This window comes from Colius striatus, chromosome 3 (genome assembly GCF_028858725.1).
Source record: "Colius striatus isolate bColStr4 chromosome 3, bColStr4.1.hap1, whole genome shotgun sequence".
In the NCBI taxonomy this organism is placed as follows: domain Eukaryota; kingdom Metazoa; phylum Chordata; class Aves; order Coliiformes; family Coliidae; genus Colius; species Colius striatus.
The window spans coordinates 69,921,951-69,941,071 of record NC_084761.1 but is presented as its reverse complement, the minus strand read 5'-3'; the positions used below and the strand labels follow the sequence as shown (position 1 = coordinate 69,941,071).

General features: G+C 37.6%; 1 protein-coding gene across 1 annotated transcript; it reads right to left on the bottom strand.

The window, feature by feature from the left end:
• Positions 1–1,980: 1,980 nt before the first annotated feature.
• Positions 1,981–17,722, bottom strand: NMU (neuromedin U). The gene is made up of 9 exons (XM_010201663.1): positions 17,581–17,722; positions 14,257–14,315; positions 10,238–10,285; positions 10,086–10,145; positions 9,501–9,530; positions 9,344–9,394; positions 7,285–7,359; positions 3,323–3,376; positions 1,981–2,016 (listed from the first exon to the last, which is right to left on the bottom strand). The coding sequence occupies exons 1-9, from the start codon at positions 17,720–17,722 to the stop codon at positions 1,981–1,983; spliced, it is 555 nt and encodes a 184-aa protein (XP_010199965.1).
• Between the last annotated feature and the right edge of the window lie 1,399 nt (positions 17,723–19,121).

Genomic DNA, 19,121 nt, shown 5'->3' with positions numbered 1-19,121 from the left:
AGAGAATCTAGGAAAATTGTGAAGCTAACTCATTCTTTTGAGTAGAATTTCTTTAATTTACTGTAGTGGGTCTGGGATGGTAGTGATTTTCCACAGCAGCTCTTGCAGTGCTGTGCTTACTGTTGATATCAATATTATGACTACCGCTTGCACAGCATCAGGGCTGTCCCTCCAGCATTCCTTCCCCCACCTTCACCAATAGCTGTGGGTGAGCACAATCTTGGGAGGGACTATGGCCAGAACAGCTGACCCAGGCTGACCAAGGAGATATTCCATAGCATATGACGTCAGCTCGGTAATATAAACTGGGGGAGAGGAGCAGGAAAGGGAGGCAAGATTAATTTTTGGCCTTCCAAAAGCAACCATTAAGCATACAGAAGCCCTGCTTCTTGGGAGGTGGCTGGACATCGTTGCTGATAGGAAGTAGAGAGTAACAGCTTTATCTGCTTTCGTTTTGCTTCTTGCGCACGCGACTTTACTGTTTCTTTATTAAACCACTTTTATCTCAACCCACGAGACTCATTTTTTCCCCTTCCCTGGCTTGCTGAGGAGGTGGGTGATAGAGTGGTGTGGTGGGCACCTGGCATCCAGCCAGGGTCAAACTACCACATTTACATAAAAACCACTTGAGTTTTCAAAATGGATCCTAATTCTGGAAGAATCTAATGTAATGCAATTGTATCTTCTAAATGAGAACCATACTGTATCTGTGTTCTTAATAGCTAAAGAAAAAAGATATATCATTGTATTCTAGTTGAACCCTTCTTCAAAACATACAACATTACATTTCCTTAAGTTAGAGGAATAGGGATTCTATTTTTTTTTAGTTAATGAAACACTATTAATCTTAAAGCTCATTGAGGACTTCCAACTCCTTTTTCATCAATATAGGTCTGTAGACCAGCTGCAGAGCACTTGTCTTGACACTGCTCATTGCCCTAAGTTCACAGGCTACAGTGAAGGAGGTACAAGGGTAGTGAAAATCATCTGGAAAATGAAATTACATCTTTTGTTTGGCCTGCCTAGTAAAGCTGTGATTTTAAGGACTGCACAAATCACTTGCAATATATATTCTGAGAAAAAATGCAATAGTCTACATTGCAAATATGCTCATTGAAATGACTGAATGCCTTTATTTATAAGGGAAAAGAAATGTACATAACAATTTTGTTAGAGGAAATGTCTTTTGCATGCATATACTATGAATTTTTAACACACAGTTGTAAACACCATTAACACTAGGAAACAAATAATTTTAATATGCTTTTAATATAATCAACAAAGTAAAGAAACATTTGAATCCTTAACTAAATTGAAGAACATTACATTGTAGTGATTTTTAATTGTACATTAGTAATGAATAATTTTTGTAAAGAAAACTGTATGTCCATGTACTCAGCATTCCTGCAGCACTAGTTCTAGGTCAGGAATCAAAAATCCTGAAAAATAAGAATGTTGGTATGACATGACATTAAGTACTTAAAATATGACAGAGATGTAAGATACATTAGAAAACAGAGCATTATATTGGCATAGGAAAAATATTTTTGTATCTTTCCAAAGAATTCAATGATTTGAAATTAAATCCTGGAATTTGTACTTAATTTCCTTGTTTTTCTGTGTAAAAACAGGGGAATTAGCCCAAGATGTAAGTATGTATTTGATAGGTAGTTGAAACAGGTCTTCTTGACATAGACTTATCATCATTGTTAACTTTCCAAAATGTTTACAGGTCTAGAATATTTTCCATTTCTTGCTGCCTTAAACACCTCTGTGTTCTCTATTCCTAGAACTGAGTGCTTACAGCACTTATTCACTTCACCTAAACATATGTGAATTTAGCATATCAGTAAGAAGCTAAGCTAAACAGCTAAATGCTCTCTGAGACTACTCCTCAACATAAATACTGTGCCCTATTTGTATAAAAATAAACTAATTTGAATATAGATTGTGATTTTAAACCATTAAATAAATACCTCCTTAGTGAAAATCCACTGATCTCCTTCCATTGCGTGGCTGAAAGACAAGTATCCAATAAGCAATTTATAAAGCACCGATTCTGGTAACAATGCCCAAGTTCAACTGAATATGTATAGAAATGGGAAAATTTCTCATTTCTGTCAATAATGATGATAATTAAAGATAAACCTGAGACCAGTTACTAATTAAGGTATATCCACCTCTGGAGGAGAATTGTACAGCAAAAATTACTATATAGAGACAGAAAACTGAATTATGCCTATGTTGTGTAATTTTGTAAGGGGGAGAAAGCCACAGAAGCAGCTCTAAGAGACCATTGTCCCTCATTCTTCTTGTGTAACCTTAAGATGTACTTACAGATTATTGTTATTGCATTCTAAGTGTGTGTTGTAATTAACAAAGAATTATATGTCACTCAATTATTATTATTAGACTGAGTTCTTTTACATAGGTCAATTCTTTTATAAATGATCATTTCAGAAATATTTTTCAGTGCAAAGGAATTTTATACAATGTCTACTAGAGCTGATTAAAACAATCTCTTGCTGAGCTCCACAAGAGTTTGCTTCTCACTCTGGCATCATAAATACATTGATGTTAATATTGCCCTTAACTTCATCCTGTCATAAGAAATGTAAAGATACAATCCTGGTATATAAGAAATACAACTAAACAAACTTGCCTTCTTTTCATTAGCCATTTTCTTATTTGAATACAAAAAAAGATTAACCAAAATCAAGATAGTTATTATGAAGTTTGACTTGCCAAAGATGAATGGAATCGTTTCATTCCTGTGAGAATTTCTGTGTCTAGTTTCTAATCTTACTAATCAAAACAAAAGGAAAAGGAGAAGGCTAAGTCCAGTTTTGATATAGTATCTAAGCATGGCATTTTATTAATATCATATGCAAATGACAAGTGAACCTGCTTCTGCAGGGGGGTTGGGCTAGATGATCTCTAAAGGTCCCTTCCAACCCCTACCATTCTATGATTCTATGAAATGTGCTATATTGAACAATGCTTTTGTCCAAGATGGCGTATTTTCTAGAACTTTCTCTGAGAATTATATACGTCATAACCAATGACTTATTAAAGCATAGCATGGTATCTCTCATACATAAACATTAAGATGCATACAAGAACTTATCAATATGCGTTCATTTTAATCCAAGAAAATATCCTGAGCAGATCTTGAGTAGTCCTATATGGTAGAGTGCACTTACTGAAACAAATTTGCTCAGTCACAGTAATTCTTACTGTGATTCTCTGGTTTCTCTACTTTTTGTTTTATAACACTCATCATGAACTGAAAAGAAAAAAAAAGAAGTCAAACAAACCATACCCTGTAGAAAAAGTAGCCTCTACTTTGAATCCCTCCAGGTCCTCGCAGTTCTTCCTGAAAAAACAGTTTTTAAAATCATATCTACTCTTGCAAGTGAATTCCTACAGAGAAGTTTTTTATGTGCATATTAAAATCCTTTATTCGGTACTACTATACAGTCTAGCCCTTTAAGGAATGCTTTACATATATTTCTGCATGTCATTATCAAGAAGTTCATGTTGTCCTGTAGAAACAGTAGAAACAGACAAATGAGAGCCAAGTTCCACTTCAAGTGAGGGGCTCAGTTCAGATTGCTTAAGGATACTAGTAATGATGAGTAGTCTTTGCCTTTGACTTTTCAGGTTTCATGACCCAGACACAATGAGACTGTCTTTGTGGTGGTGGAGTCTCTCTGGGCAAAATAGAGTTGATCTTTACACCTTGCAGAAGGACAATCATGCAAAGCATAAAACCCACAAATACTTGGGCTTCAGCCCAGGAATGAAATCTCAGACTGTTCTCAGAGTTATGCTCTGGCAGGAGGGTTGGACTAGATGATCATTTGAGGTCCCTTCCAACCCATAAGATTCTGTGATTCTGTGATCTCTCTCAGATAAACTCCCAAAGAAATTACAATTGCTCATGATACTCTATTCTGTCTGTGCCGCACACATTGAAAAACAAGTGTCTACTAATCCATGCAGTAATAGAGGGGAAACTAATGATGAAGAAAACAGAAATTTCATTTAATAAGTAAAAGACATGAAGTATCTAGTTGCTTTAATGACACCTCCATGATTAGACAGTACTTTATTGCTTATTTTAATGCCAGAGATATGAGTGAGACATCTGTTTTGCAGGTGGAGAAACAGGACAATTCAGAAACAAAATAGTTCAAATCCTATGCTTAGCAGAATATAAAATTTAGGTGGAATTTATTTAGCAATTATGGTATTTCTCAGTTAAAAACAAGTGATCTCTTGGGCTATGATCATGAGCATAGTTTTCATAGCAAGTGATGATTCCATGCTCTATTTTAATGTTGTAAGAATTATTTAAAACAGGATGGCTCCCATCATATCCAAACACAGGAGCAGCTTCAATCAAAGGAATCTTTCAAACGAAGTGAGGATTAACTAATATATTTTTTTTTTGAGTTTTGCTTTTAATTTTTACTTTGGTTCATCCGGTAGACTGTGGCATCCAGTTTCTTTGCTGTAGGTAAAACGTGTGTATGATTTTTATTCCTATTGTCTGTAATTCTAGCATTACCTGGATTTGAAATATCTGTCTCAGATCCATTCAATACTAAAGGATTTTTTTTAATTTTAAAGACTAAAAATTGACCTGTCAGTAGAGTTTTGTACATTACCGTTGGAGTGTCTAATGGTATTTATATTTCATTATTTTTCTACTTTTTCTATTCAGTGTGTGAACAAACACAACAAGAAGAAACAAAATAGGCAGCTGTTGCAAATTAAGGAAATGGATCTAGGACATGAAAGGAGTTAAGAGTATAATTACTAATATGGAATTATTTTAACATATTAATGTATCGTTTTCTACTTAGAACCAGACACTTCTTGAAGATTATGTAGTTTCTTGGTTTGATTTCGTGTCAGAAGGCTGATATTGGAAACCAATTGATGCTAAAACCTGTCATCATTATGACACTTGCCTTGTCACTTCCAAGTGACAATTCTTATGTAGCAAACAGCCTAGCACTGAGCATATGAACAGTTCCACTGAAGTCATGACCTTAGTTATGCATACACTGGGTTAACATGTGAGCATAAGTGTTGCAGCAACATTGATTACAAATTAAAGACTGATAATTATCACAGTGCAAAGTGGCTGGAACTCTAACTATTGCTCTTTCCATGTGCTACCAGTTATGAGTAGGATAACATAAATAATAGGAGATGGGACTTTAAAAATTAACCACATATAAAGATGAATAAGAAAATGTAAATTAGTTATCATCATTCATTCATTTTTACTCAAAATATCTGGTGAAAATAAGGTGAAAATATCTTATGAAAAGAAGCTTGATAAACTGTTTGCCTTTTGCCACAAAGGTATATCTGCCTGCTCTGAGCTCATTCCCAAACACCATAGGATTTTTTTTCCCTTTTTTTAGATTTCCTCTGGAATAAATATTTCCATACATTATCCTAACAAAGCAGTACTTGTATATATGTGTATGTTTACACTGTATATCAGCTAGCTAGTATACTTTTAAATTTTTTTTCCAAGGATTTGTGTAATGTGAACTTTGATGTTTCTTTGATGTAAAAAATAAGCTTTCAATTGTTTGCACCACAATGCATTGACAGCTCTTAAACAGAAACTATGACACTCTAAATATGTACAAAAACATGTGATCTGACTGATAGACTCTACAGAGTTTGGTATTTTTATTACTTGGGAAAACATCCTCTAAGTTCCTTTTCTGAGCCCACTAAAAATAAAACTGTCATGAAGAGGCTGAAATATGTTGGAATATGCCAATATGCTACAGATTTTAGGTTATTGTCTGTTAATGAATATATTCTATTTCCATTAATTATACCATCAACCTCAATGAAAGTAAATTCACAATATTAAAGTACTTTATTGGATTTAAAAGACAGTTTGTTTTCAACACTTTTGTGTTCTTGCATTTATGCTTTCCTTCCCAATATTTGTCTTATTTTACATGTATGTCCATTTAAAAGCACAAGGAACAATTCCAAGAATATTCATTTCCAACGTATAGGTCCAATAACATAGATGCAGTTCATATCAAAGCCATCTCAGAAGGCAACTTTTACCCTACATTTTCCCTTCAGATGTGTAGTTGGTTAAAATTTTCATAACAATTTTAGTCTATGAGAAGATATATCAACTCTTTAAGTTCTTACATGTGCCCAGGTTCTGTCACTGGGTAAGAAAAATCTGACTTAAGGCATATAGTTTGGATTATGCAGTGATTCGAAAAGAGAGTTAGATAGTATTACCAACCCCAGCTATGACTAGATGAAAGCTGACACACATAGTCATAGGATTAAGAGTTCATTGAAAATTTAAGTTAGCATCATGGCATTTATCTGGATTAATATAGGAAAAAAGTCCTACTTAAGAGGATGCCACTATTTGAGTTTCAAATATCACGTTCATATACCTAAATTTAACTTATGTATCAATGATTACAAGGAATAACCAAGCTGAAGTCAATGTAAAACAGGAAGAATCTGGGTCTTAGGTTTTGATACACTTTGTTATACAGGAATCTTTGATATTCTTAAGGAGATGATAGATTCTTATATATCAGCCTGCATTTTCCTCTTCTCTCTCTGAACATTAATAGCCATTTTCTTGGTGATTTTTAAAATTTTAAATTACATTTGCAGCAAATACACCCAAATTTTATGTTATTTTGGAAACAATGGGGCTATTTCTCTCTATGTGAAATTTTGCTCCAAAACACACTAATTTTCTATGGAAAATTAGTTCCATAGAAACCTTTCTTACCTATATCTTAAGTCAAACAGTAAAATTGCCTATAAATTACTTGGAAATTCTTTGTGCTGTTTGTCATAAATAATACATGTTTAAGGAATAGACATTGTTTGAATTCCAAACAAGTGGAAAAAAAAAAGAACCTACCTAGAAAATATAACTCAGTATGTATAATGGTACAGGTAATTGTGAAGGTATTTTTCTTTTTGTAAAAGAACGGATTCATTCTGATACACTGTTCTGTGTTAAGCAGGTGTTATTTCTGTGTTGTTTTTATTTTTAAATGTTAAATATCAGCAGGACTGGCTTTCACTAACTAAAGAATAGAAACACCTCTTCTTTCTAATGACAATACACTAGTGTGACATGAAATCATTAAAATAAAAATGTTACAAGCCGAAAGGTCTACAAGGATATTTTTAGAAGAGCTAATGAATCACAAAATGTGAGAATGTGGGCATGCAGAGTTTAAGGTTACATACGTCCACTTTGTATCTCTTCAGTCTTCTCTCATTAAGCTGGGGAACGAGTTGCAGCAAAGGATGCAGGACAGACGACTGAGAGGACATGAACACAGACAGATGAGCAACAATGACATTTGGACCTTATGATGCAAAGAAAGTCTCTTCTCACAGTAGTGGCTTAGGGACTAAACATATACCAAAAAAGAACTGAAGATGTTAATTGAGAAACTGATTTAACATTCTGACTTGACAACATACAGGTACCAACACTTATATTTACGTTATGAATGTAACTCAGACAGTGATGGGGGGGAAAGCTATGCATCCTCACCTTTACTCATTACAAGTTCAGAGCTGTTTACAGACTTTTTGCCCAGGCAATTGCAATTACTCAGACTTTGATCCACCTCTGTGAGTGGTACAGAGAAATATTACTAACATTTCCATAATTACCTGCTTTGGAAGTTAGCAGCTTCAATCTCTCTTGTAATGAAAGGTTATTTTTACTTCAAAATAACCAAAATTGTAGCATGATTTTTTTTAGTTTTTTTTAACTAGAAGACAATTTTCAGGAAGGAACCATTCCCAAGTAAAATTTGTAACTGTGGCACTGAACACTCTACCTAAAAGACGAGCTCAAATCCTGAAATTCCTTGCTTTCAACTATACTTTATGCTTGCGGACAGCCTGGTTAAGCACAGTGCCATAGTGTGTGGTGTAGATGATCCCTTGACAAAACACAACCATGTGGGCTTGTGGAGAGAGGCCCACAGGGAGAAATAAAGTAGAAAACCCCTGTTTGTCAACCTATTTCAAGTTTCAACTCATGTAAATGCTTTTTCTTTATTTTTTTAAAATAAAATACTTCTTAGAAAAGTGATACAATAAAAAGAATTGTAATGTATGGAATGACTAGAGTTACCAAAGTGACAATGCATTTAATAGACCAAATGAACTTGCCTGCTTGGAGCCAATTGGGTGCTCTCTGCCTAGGGTAAGCAATGGGGCATCATAATGTTTAAAAAATTACAGATCTGATGTATAGCAGAGGAGTTAAAGGGCCAGGTGGCCACATGGGCTCAGTCTTGCAGAGAAAGGATATTAAACTAAAAAAAAAATGGATCTCGCCAAAATTAGTGTCTCTGAATACTGGGCTGGAATATAGTCACCTGGATAGCTAAACCAGGAGTAAGAAAGCAGTAATGTCTGGGGGAGAGGCAGGGCAAAAGTAATTGTGCTGGGAAATTACGGAGGATGCAGGAGCTGCAGTAGGAATAGCTGTGCCCTGGTTACCATTAAAACCTCCAGAGCTGCTCTGTCATGAAAACACTGATCCCAATTTCATCAAAATAACTTTCTAATAGAAATAGACTACATATTCCTGCAGAAATGTAAAGAACGAGGCAAAAAATAGACATTAATGTTTAGGAATGATTGTTGAGAAAAAATAATATGTTTAACTCAAAATCCTATTGTGAACAGAAAAACCACAAATACACAGAAATAACAGATTATGTTAGCACTTTAAAAGCAAGAATGGATCATAATGTAGTTTGGCTTGTATTGTTATCTAATGGGAATACTTTTATAGCAACAATACTGGGCTATTTTTAAAATAGTGGTTTCAGTTTAAAATATCATCGAAAGTCTGAGTGAAACGTAAATATTATTTTGCCAGGCACATTTATGGCACACATAAAGAAGTACATACAATTTAATTAATAAAATTTCATTAAGACTTCTTGATACTTATGATCATGTTCTTAGCTTTTTAAAGTCTACATTGTTTCACTGTATATGTCACATTCTGGTACTAGAAGCAAGCATTTGATCTTATTCTTACATATTGTAAGAATCTCACAAGATTAAGATGCCATTGGGATGCAAGGAGTGCTTGGTTAGTTTTTTGTACACTTGGACAATATTGATGGCTTTCTTTCACATTATTAAAAACACATATTGTATCTCCTGGTTCTGAGTTTGCTATACAGCTGGAGAGACTACTGCAAAAAGGAGTATTACCTTGCTTTTATGTACAAGCACACATGTATTCACAAGGAGGTGCTATCCCACTTACCATGATGTCTGAGTTGCCTGAGTCATGAGTCTTAGAATAATGAAATAAGAACTGTTCAAAAAAATTAAAAGTGGGGTTTTACTACAAAACAGGGCAAGGGTGTTAGGATTTTCTTGACAATTTTAGTGTGATCATAAGACATACATAGAAGTCTTACCCTTTTGCTGTTGTCTTTTTCATCTGATTCCTGTGAAAAATAATAATTGGTAGAGAAGCTTTTACTTGGTAAAAAAATAGAGCAATGGGCAATTTTAATTACATTATAAACTTTTCAGTACTGGATTAGAATATCATACCATCCTTCCTCAACACCTCTATTACATGTCTTTGCTTATCAGTGTAACTACTCTTTTCAAACTCTGCAGAGAGCATTGATTGCTCTCCAGTAAAAGAGTCAATGGGTTTAGCAGATGCTCCCTTTTATATCCTTAGACTTTCCTTAGCAAAATTGAGAACTCGTTATTTTTCTAATCTAGAGCAATAAAAATACCCAAGACCTTGTATGCAGCCTGGAGGTTGCTTCCCAAACATTGGAGTCTCCCTGTTATCTTTAATAGTTGTTGGATTAGGACATGTAGCATTTCAGAGTTAAAAATCAATATTGTTACTTCTAGCCCCAAGTGACACTTTAGATGAGGGTCCTCAGAATTCATCGTGATCACAGGCACAGTGAGAGATCAGGTTTTGGAAATGCTAGGTAGATATTCATGGGGAATGCTAAGTAGTCATTCATGTATGTTACCTGTGGTTTCTGGAGAAATCCCATGACCAAAAAACACAGTTCTTCCAGCGCACTGGATGCCTAATGCAAAGAAAACATAAACCCAGGTATCACTGCCAGTCCTACAGCATATAATATCCAGTATCAAAATAAGAGAGTAACCTCTGACTCACCTGAGGCTGAAAATCTCTGGACAGGTAGGCAGAACATGCATTGTCTATCTGTAAAATATCACACAATCCTTTTTTAAGAAGTCAGGTTAATAAAAACAAGTGAAATATGTCTATTTTTTAGAAATAGTTCAGTGTAGCTAAGGGCATGGCAAGCTTGTCCATCATAAGTAATCCTTATAGATACATTCATGAAATATTTACTGTTTAGGGTCAAAAAATGCCCTTAACCATATAAAATAATTACACTTGACTGATTTACAATTATCTAAAGGGTGGGTGTCAGGAGGTTGGGACATCCCTTTTTTCTATGTTATCTAGCAACAGGACAAGGGATAACGGGATGAAGCTGGAACACAAAAAGTTCCACTTAAACATAAGAAAAAACTATTTAACTGTGAGGGTGAGGAAGCCCTGGTACAGGCTGTCCAGGGAGGGTGTGGAGTCTCCTTCCTTGAAGGTCTTCAAGACCTACCTGGACATGTTCCTATGTGACCTTATCTAGGTTGACCTGCTTCTGCAGGGGGGTTGGACTAGATCTCTAAAGATCCCTTCCAACCCCTGCCATTCTATGACTCTATGATTCTATAATTCTGTGACCTGAACAAACACCCACATATATTTGTCCTTTATTATTTTAACCACCTCCTGCTCCCCTTAATTGTAACCTCCTCAGACTAAATGTTTTAAACTAGGATTTTAAGCATCTGGGGTATGAACAAAAAACTTAAATCTCTTCTATGAAATCTTTGGATTATGCAAAACTGTGAAGAAAATAGCAAAAGTAAAGCAATTCAATGAGCAATCCTCAAACACAACTTTTTCAACTTGATTCCAGCATCCCTTCAGCTACGACACATGTGTCTCAAATGATCATGATATGTGCAAGCACATCTTATGCATGTCAGTCAATTTATATGTCACCAAGCAGCCAATATCCAAAATTTGCACTGATTTCTTTGGCAAATGAGGAGCCTGTCAAGATTTTGTTTGAAGGAGGTTGTCCCCAAATCCCAGTGTTAATAAAAGATACATTCTATATTTTTCAGGGAATCTAAACTCAAAAAGCACTGTGGAAGAAGTCATTGCTGTTGAACACTGCATGTCAGCACAGAATGGAATGTCACACACAATCAAACACAGAAAATCCACAAACCAAACCAAGAAGCCCCAACCTCCACCAGCCATTTCATCTGGATCAAAATAAATACCTGTTTAGCTCTGCATTTTATCTCCAAAAATGGCCATACATTGGCACCCTGGGAAGAGCCCAAGAGACCAGTGGTCTAGTAAAACCCACACTCTCCAATCACTGTGGACTTCTGTGTTGTGAATTTAAACAATCTGTCTTTGAACCATTGCAAATGTTTAGCATCCACAATGTCCTGTGGTAAACACTTCCCAAACACTGCCTGAAATACCACTTCTCCTTGCCTTGATCAGTCTTTTCAAACATTGCTTCACTCTGGGCTCACAACCTTGTCTTGGAAGAAGTGGTGAATAAGTGATTCACTCTGTTCAAGACCTCATGTAGACAAATAATCACATCCTCCTTCTGTTGTCAGTTTTCTAAGACAAAAGAATTCCATAATACAAAATAATTTTTAGCAGAGTTATTAATTGGGGAAGGAGAAGAAATGGATTAAGTTGTTTTCCATTTCGTGGAAATAATATTACCAGTGCTGGAAGCTCAAAGGATACTGTAAGGAAAAAGAAAAAAATCTCCAGCACTCCAACTGAGTATCTAGTTCATAGACTGCATTAAAAAAGTGTTCGTTGTTTTTTTTATAAAGAGTAGGCAATGCAGTGGGTCTTATGATTTTGTTATGTCTTCTGATTTTATTATAAGTAAAAAGCTCTAAACAAGAGTCCTTACCAATGAAAACATTAAATGAAAAAAGCTATAAACAAATAATGCATATCAGAGTACTTCACAACAAGAGATGATTCGTTCCTCCAGAGATAATTTATGAGAAAACATTACCAGAGATACTGGGGAAAGAGAATAGCTCACAGAGTTCCCCTTCCTAAGAGTTTTTGTTGGTAACACATCATCCCCATTCTCTTTTCCTTTTCTCTTGCACTTGTTTGTGTATGGGGATATGGATTCAGCATCACTACTTTCAGAGTAAGGAAATGTAGAAGGAGAAACCAGCAGTGGATGACAAAATAAACTGAAGTCAATTTGGTATCCTAAATTAAAACCTTGCTGTTTCTTCTTGGTGGGGATTTTTGTTTTCTTGAAGGTTTCTTTGTTTATTTGCTTGTTTTGTAGCTGGAAGTGACTCTTAGAGAACTACCATAATTCAGTAACAGGACAAGCCAGAGATGACTTTGTGTTGGACACAATGCAAAGCAAGGTATCTCTCAGCGAAAACCTGCATGGACAAAGCAAGGGCTGAGGAAAAGTCACAACTTCTGTTAATTCCTTTTTGAAAAATAAACAAAAAAAAAATAACAGCTTCTCTCATCTTTGATGCATCTTCTCAGTAGTTTCCTCTCCACTCTCAGAAATGTGGCCTGAGTGTGGGAGCTTGGGAGATGTTTGGGACTGGTTAAATAACACAAAGAAACTTGTCTCTATGAGAGACAAGTAAAGGAATGCAATGCTTAGTTACAAAGTACTCGTATTTGTAAACTCAGAGTCATTCCTGGAAAATACTAGATTAATTTAGAGGCGGGGTGTCACCTGAATGACCCATTGACCAAGTAACAAACAGAGAAGAACTAGTTCTTTTTGCTCCAAGGAAGTCTGACAAACTAGTATGATTCTGTAATCAGATTGATTTAGGTTATACCCCTATGCATTTATTTCTTTTTCCTTAAAATCTCCAGTCCTGCATTATTACTGCTATAAGGGTAAGTTTTCTGTTTCTTATGTTACACAATTTTACATGGAATTGACTATCTTATGCATACTTTTTTGTTCACCAAAGTCAATGCAAACTTTGTCTTTGCCTATGGTTAGCATAGGGACAAATCCTGTGTTACAACTAGCAAATCTTAGCAATAAATGCAAAAATATATAAAATAACATTTTTCAATTGAGAATGTAAATATCTTCTTTTCATGAACTCCTTAAACCTCTCTGGACTTTATTTCCCAGAAGACTACTTCTCCCCAGGAAATAAGTATCACCAGGGCTTGTTCAAGTGCCAGTCTAGAAATTTGCTGGTGTTTGAGTCAATAATTCCAAAATGAACTAAGGGGAGCTGCCAACAAGGGAAGTGTCTCCTCTAATGGCCACAATAGGAAGAAATTTACTCTGCATCTGTACCCCTGGTGAGTCACTTGCTTTCTAATGGTATTAGAAGCAACAAAATTAAATGTCAACAGAACACTTCAAGGTTACAGCAATGCCAGGGCAAGCGAGTGGCAGGCTAAACACTCTCTGCATGTTATGTCCTGCTGTTCTATCTGTTCCAAAAGGCATGGAAAAGCCTGTGTTAACACAAATGTCACTTTTTAGAATCAAAACAAATGTTTGATTCCAAGATGAGAGTTCAAGCTATGAGAGTGATCACTAGAAAAATGTTAGAGGGGCAAATGGACAATATATTATCCTAGTAAACTGAGAGACTACAACAGAATAAAATACAGTATTCCAGCCCTGTGGAAGAAGCAAGAAGTAAGAGGAAGAGTTAAAAACAAAGAAATATTGCATATCCAATACAGACTATAAAAACACCAGAAAGGACACTGAGTTTCTTCCAGGGACAATGACTATCTAGTAAAGTTATATCAAATGTTATCAAATGTAGCTCTCCATTGAGCCAAGACACTCTATTTCCCAAATGACATATTGACACCCAGCCTCAACATCTTTCTGGAACAAGTGTTCAGGAAATCTGGAAAATAACATGTTTCACCTCTTTGATGATGTCAGGATAAGAGTTGTACAGGAGATGCAAGACTGGAAGCACTTGAGCTCCATGCAAGAGAATACTAGAGAGTGAGGTGTGACTACAGTAAGGATGGGCACAGAAGAAATGAAAGTATACTGTATGGCAGATGATTCTTACCTCTTCCCACAGCTGCAGATCCTGATCTGCCTCAAGTGCTTGGGATGGTATTGGTGCACCTGGAAGCACAAACCACACTTAGCAATGCCGTACAGCAAAGGTCATTTATGTAAAGTATCCATGTCAGTGATTACAGTTAAGAACTCCGAAGACCATATGATACCTAGCACATGCATTATTAACTGCCAGGTCTGTGGTCTAAAGAGGTCTATGGCCTCGGGTATTGTGGGGTTTGTCCAGTAATTTCTGCCTGTTCTTTATTAGCACTGCAGCGGGAGGCTTCTCCACAAGTTCACTGCAGATATGAATGCTCACATCTCTTAGTAATAGAGTGTGGCAGTTATTCAGGTTACACTGAAGGTCTGACTAACATTAGTCAATTCCAGGCAAGATAATTAGCAGGTAAGAAAATTTGTGGGGCAGCTCTTAAGCACTACAGCCTGCTCAGGAAAACATATTCCAGCACCTATAGGCTTGAGCTTTTTGAGAACTCAGCTCACGTCCAGCACATGCTTCACAAACTGAGAATCTGGATCCTGCCACTTGCTTTGTTGTATGTTACAATTAAACAATCAAACGTGTGCTACATAATGTATGCTTGCATATGAATAATAGCTATGATATGGACATGGCGGTTTTGAGACAGTGATAGACAGTAGATGCAGAAATAGCTTTCTTCTGCCTGGTTTATGTGATGTGGAAAAGCTCAGTCCCTTAGAAGATTAAGTCTGCTGTTAATTGGATAAGGCTGCAGCAATCTCATCCTTGGCTTGCCACGAGCTCCTTTGTCTCTGCCCAGCCAGGCCAAAAATCTGATAGTCACTGTCTCTGGGGCCCTTCCAGCTCAGCACCTAGAATATCCACCTTTCCACATTGTTATTGTACTTGGCAGTGTATTTCTAATAACATTGTATTGTTAGTGTCTTTGTAAATAATAGAAATGAGTATCATTGAATTGTGAGTACACTAGACGCCACTTAAGCACATCGGTGAGGAGATGTGTTGTAACTCACCTGGGAGGGAATTGGTGCTGGAGAAGGTGGTACTTTATCCATGCAGTTCTAGCACTGCAGGAAAGCCTGTGAAGTCATCATCACCTGATTCATCACCCTGTATAAAGCTGCTTCCCATGAGCCATGGCTGACAGATTTATATAGTGTACTTAAAGATCTCAGATTAACAGTTTTTATAACCTCCCAAACAGTCTATAATTACCTGTGGTCACAATTTTTCAAAGAATTGAACCAAAGTAAACAAAAGAGAGGTGAAGGTAGACATAGTTACAATGGCCATGTAAGAAGGATTCTGATGTCCACTGTCTCCTTTTGTTTTCTGTGTAGCACTAATAACAATAATTACAACAGTACTTAGTTCCAGGCATTAAGGAATGGATTTCAAAACCACCTTTTGGTACTGTCACAGACTTAAGGTAACTAATTATTCTGAATGTTTGTTTTTATCCCCAAAAAAGAGTTAAAGGTGGTTCTTAACTGTTTTTTAAATCTTTGAGATATCCACATAACAAGAAAACTGCTTTGTGCTGAAAAATTTGCCTTTTTTGGGATGATTGTTTTAGTTCAAGGAAAACTGACAAATAAATTGAAGGTGCTACAATTCTCTTACTTTGTTTTCTATTCTTAAAGCTGTATATTCAGTTGGAGTATTGCCTGGTACTAGTATCCTGGTTGCCAAGTGTGGAACCAGGAAATGCTTCAAATTAACGCACCTTCCCCATTGAACATTTGCCTGCCTGTCTCTGAACACTGCTTCTGCCATTGCTTCATTCTTGAGGTGTTCTGGGGAGAGCAGAAGAAATCCAATAGCCTGACAAGCTCAGAGAAGGAGGCAAGAAAGCCTGAAATTACAGTTTGCTGGTTTTATTTCGATTTCTTTTTTTTTTTTTTTTGCCTGGAGCATAAACTTTTGGACAGAGGAAATGTAATGATTTCACTAACTCATAAGTTTCCTTAACTCTTCTCCACTTATTCACAGAGTTCTTATTTCATGTGCAGTCCCACCTGTTTCGTGCTCATACTCACAGCTATGTGCCCCCCTGTGCTGAAAGGTGTCCCTACATCACCCCATTCACACAATGGCACACACAAGAAAACAATAAGTTGTAATATACACAAAATACCCACATGGGAAGAAAAGAAAAGAAAAAAAAAAGTGTTATTGAGGAAAGCAATCCTATTCAAAAGGAACATATAATTGGAAATCCTACTACAAAACTGACAGACCATGAGATATTTGTTCTCTTGTCTTTCAGTTCTGCCAACTTCTAAAAACTCAACTTCTTCCAAGACAGCAGAATGCCAGTTGCACAATTTCAGTCACTTTTCAACCTGGGATTCACTTCTTAAATACTCTCTTCTTTCTACTGCTCTACCCACACAATCTTCTGGCAATCACTTCTGTAAGAACAATGATGAAATACTGTATGCCATTGCCCTTCCTTGCTCTTCTTTTGCTTCCCTTCCCTCTTCTACCTCTCCAGAATTTATTTTTAACACAATATCCAGTATACTGTACTTAAATTTCTTTGATTCTTGGCATTAAAAAAAACCACAACAAAACAAAAACTCCTGATAAAAGTAATTCACACTCGTATATGTATATATAATATAAACAAAACAGACCTATTCCTTGCACAGTAACTTTTTTTTTTTTTTAATGTTACTTCACAAGGGAAAAATAGTTAATCTATTCAGAGTGGGAAAATATAATGGAAAACGGAGTATGCTTTGTTTAAAAGCCCATTATCTGTTCTTGTTTTACAAGTACTCTCAGATACAAAAATTGCAACTTTCAGGTGTAAGACAACATTGCAAATTAAATCAAGATAATCAAGCTCTACACCTAAAGCAGCTCAGCACCTCTATCCTCTCCCACTTAACCCCAACCAGGGATTTCTTGTGCAATAAATAAATATTGCTCCAGGTGGGCTAAGTGACTTCCAGAGGGTCCTATATTTTCCTGCGGTTCCGTGACACATCACGTTTTTCTCTTTTCTTAGCTTTTTAAATCAGCACGAATTATATTTACAATGATATCGCTTCTACCGAAAGTCACTTCCCCAAGTTGTTGGAGAGCAGATTTGCCAAGGCAGGTTAATCCTGCCGGCGTCCACGAAGTGGCCCCTCCAAACCCATCTCCGAGACCGTGTCCAGCAGCTGCAGCCTCCCGCGCATCCCAGCCGGCGGCGTGGCAGGCTGCCGGGGTCACACCGCACCCCCTAAAAAACCCCAAACCCAAACCAACCAAACAATCCAAATTTGCCGAGCTGGCAGGGCAGGAAGAGGTTGCGAGGGGCATGCTCCTCACCTTTGCAAGCAGACATCGAGGAAGTGAGGAGGAGGAGGAAGAAGAGGAGCAGGGACCCCGGCAGCGCCACGCCGTCCCCTGCCCTCCTGGGGCCGCGCTGCGGGATTGCTGCGAGGGGCTGCTGGTGGCAGAGGTTTCCCATTCCCGCGACGTGCCTGCCTGACAGCCTCTCTTTTGAGCATACACTCGCTCCCTGCTCAAACTTTTTAAATCTCCCTGGCACGTGGACGAGCATCAGCTTGACTGGGGGAGAGCGCGTCAGCCGCCCTGCCCACCCCTCTCCCCACAGGCCACCCGGTGACAGAGCCGTCACCTCCCTCCTCCCTTCTTCTCCTTTTGTCATCCCGTCACCTCTGTCAGTCACCCCCCTCCTCCCATCCCCTCCTTCGTCTCGTCACCTCCTCCGCTGGGCAGGGGGTGGCTCAGCCGCGCTCCCGCTCGTGGCCCCGGCAGCAGACCCCCTTTCTGGGCCGGTGGGTTCCGTAGAGGGGAGAAGAGGCAGGACTTAAAATGGGGGAATCTCACGCGGATTTTACCCCAGCTAACTGAACCTGGGAGTTAAAGCTCGTGGAGCTTGCATGCGAGAGAAAGCATCGGTGACTGGGATGGGGGACTCGGGCAATGTGTGCTCACTCATCTGAGTGCTGGGTTTTCTCAAGGACTCCGTGCTGCAGGAGAGTGACTGATTCCTGGCTTTCCCTCAGCCTCAATTGTACACACATAATTTGGACACCATGAAACAGAACACAGTGATGGGATGATATTTCGTGATTAAAATCCTAATATTGGGCTTAGCAAGGCATTTTACTTAAAATATAGCCACAGAGCTTGTTCCCAGGTGTTATTTATGCTTGTAGACAGATAAAGTATCATAAAATTCTAAGACATGCAAAAGCACATAGACCCAAAACCTATAGAGACACTTGGGCACATTAGTCCAACCATCCCCAAAACACAGCAAGCCCTGTCTTACCCAACTTGCTACCTGAGTCTGCCAGAACCTCTTGGGCCGACAGTCCATGCCACTTTCTCAGCAGGATGCTGAGACTGCTGCTGACCTGATTCTTCTCACGCTCAGCCCAGAATCAGGGTCTAATTTTCTCCAAAGGCATGTGTCTGACCATCTCTGCTCCCTCACCATTTACTCAAGGAAGATCGTACCCAGCTGAGGTGCTGCTCCAACTCTGAGGTGCTACACACAGGGTTTCAGAGCAGCATCTCCCAATTTACAGGCCATCTTTAAGATAAGTTTCTCCTTTTTTCCTTTCACTCCTATGTTTTTTGATTGGTTGCTCTTTCCTGACTTTCAAAGGAAATATTATATCATAGTCCAGCAATGAGGCAATGGTACAATATTAGATATTGTTATTTTCCAAAATTACATGAAGTCCTTTTTGACAGTTCTGGTGGATTTTGACTGGAAGGTGAATGGCAGGTGGTGAAGCTGGCTGACAAAAGCAGTGGCTGTTACTGTGAAACAAAAATTTATGACAATAGCATTGCTGTTCATTCTTTGCCTTTACCGTTATCAGTTGTATGTG

Bases quoted from the DNA above. Each gene is read 5' to 3' on its own strand.
- NMU (XM_010201663.1), bottom strand. From the start codon at position 17,722: ATGGGAAACCTCTGCCACCAGCAGCCCCTCGCAGCAATCCCGCAGCGC. The intron at 3,377-7,284 runs GTATGTAACCTT...CTGTTTTTTCAG, and splicing joins TGAAGAGATACAAAGTGGAC to GAAGAACTGCGAGGACCTGG. The intron at 2,017-3,322 runs GTATGGTTTGTT...CTTGTCTTTCAG, and splicing joins GAGGCTACTTTTTCTACAGG to CCACGCAATGGAAGGAGATC.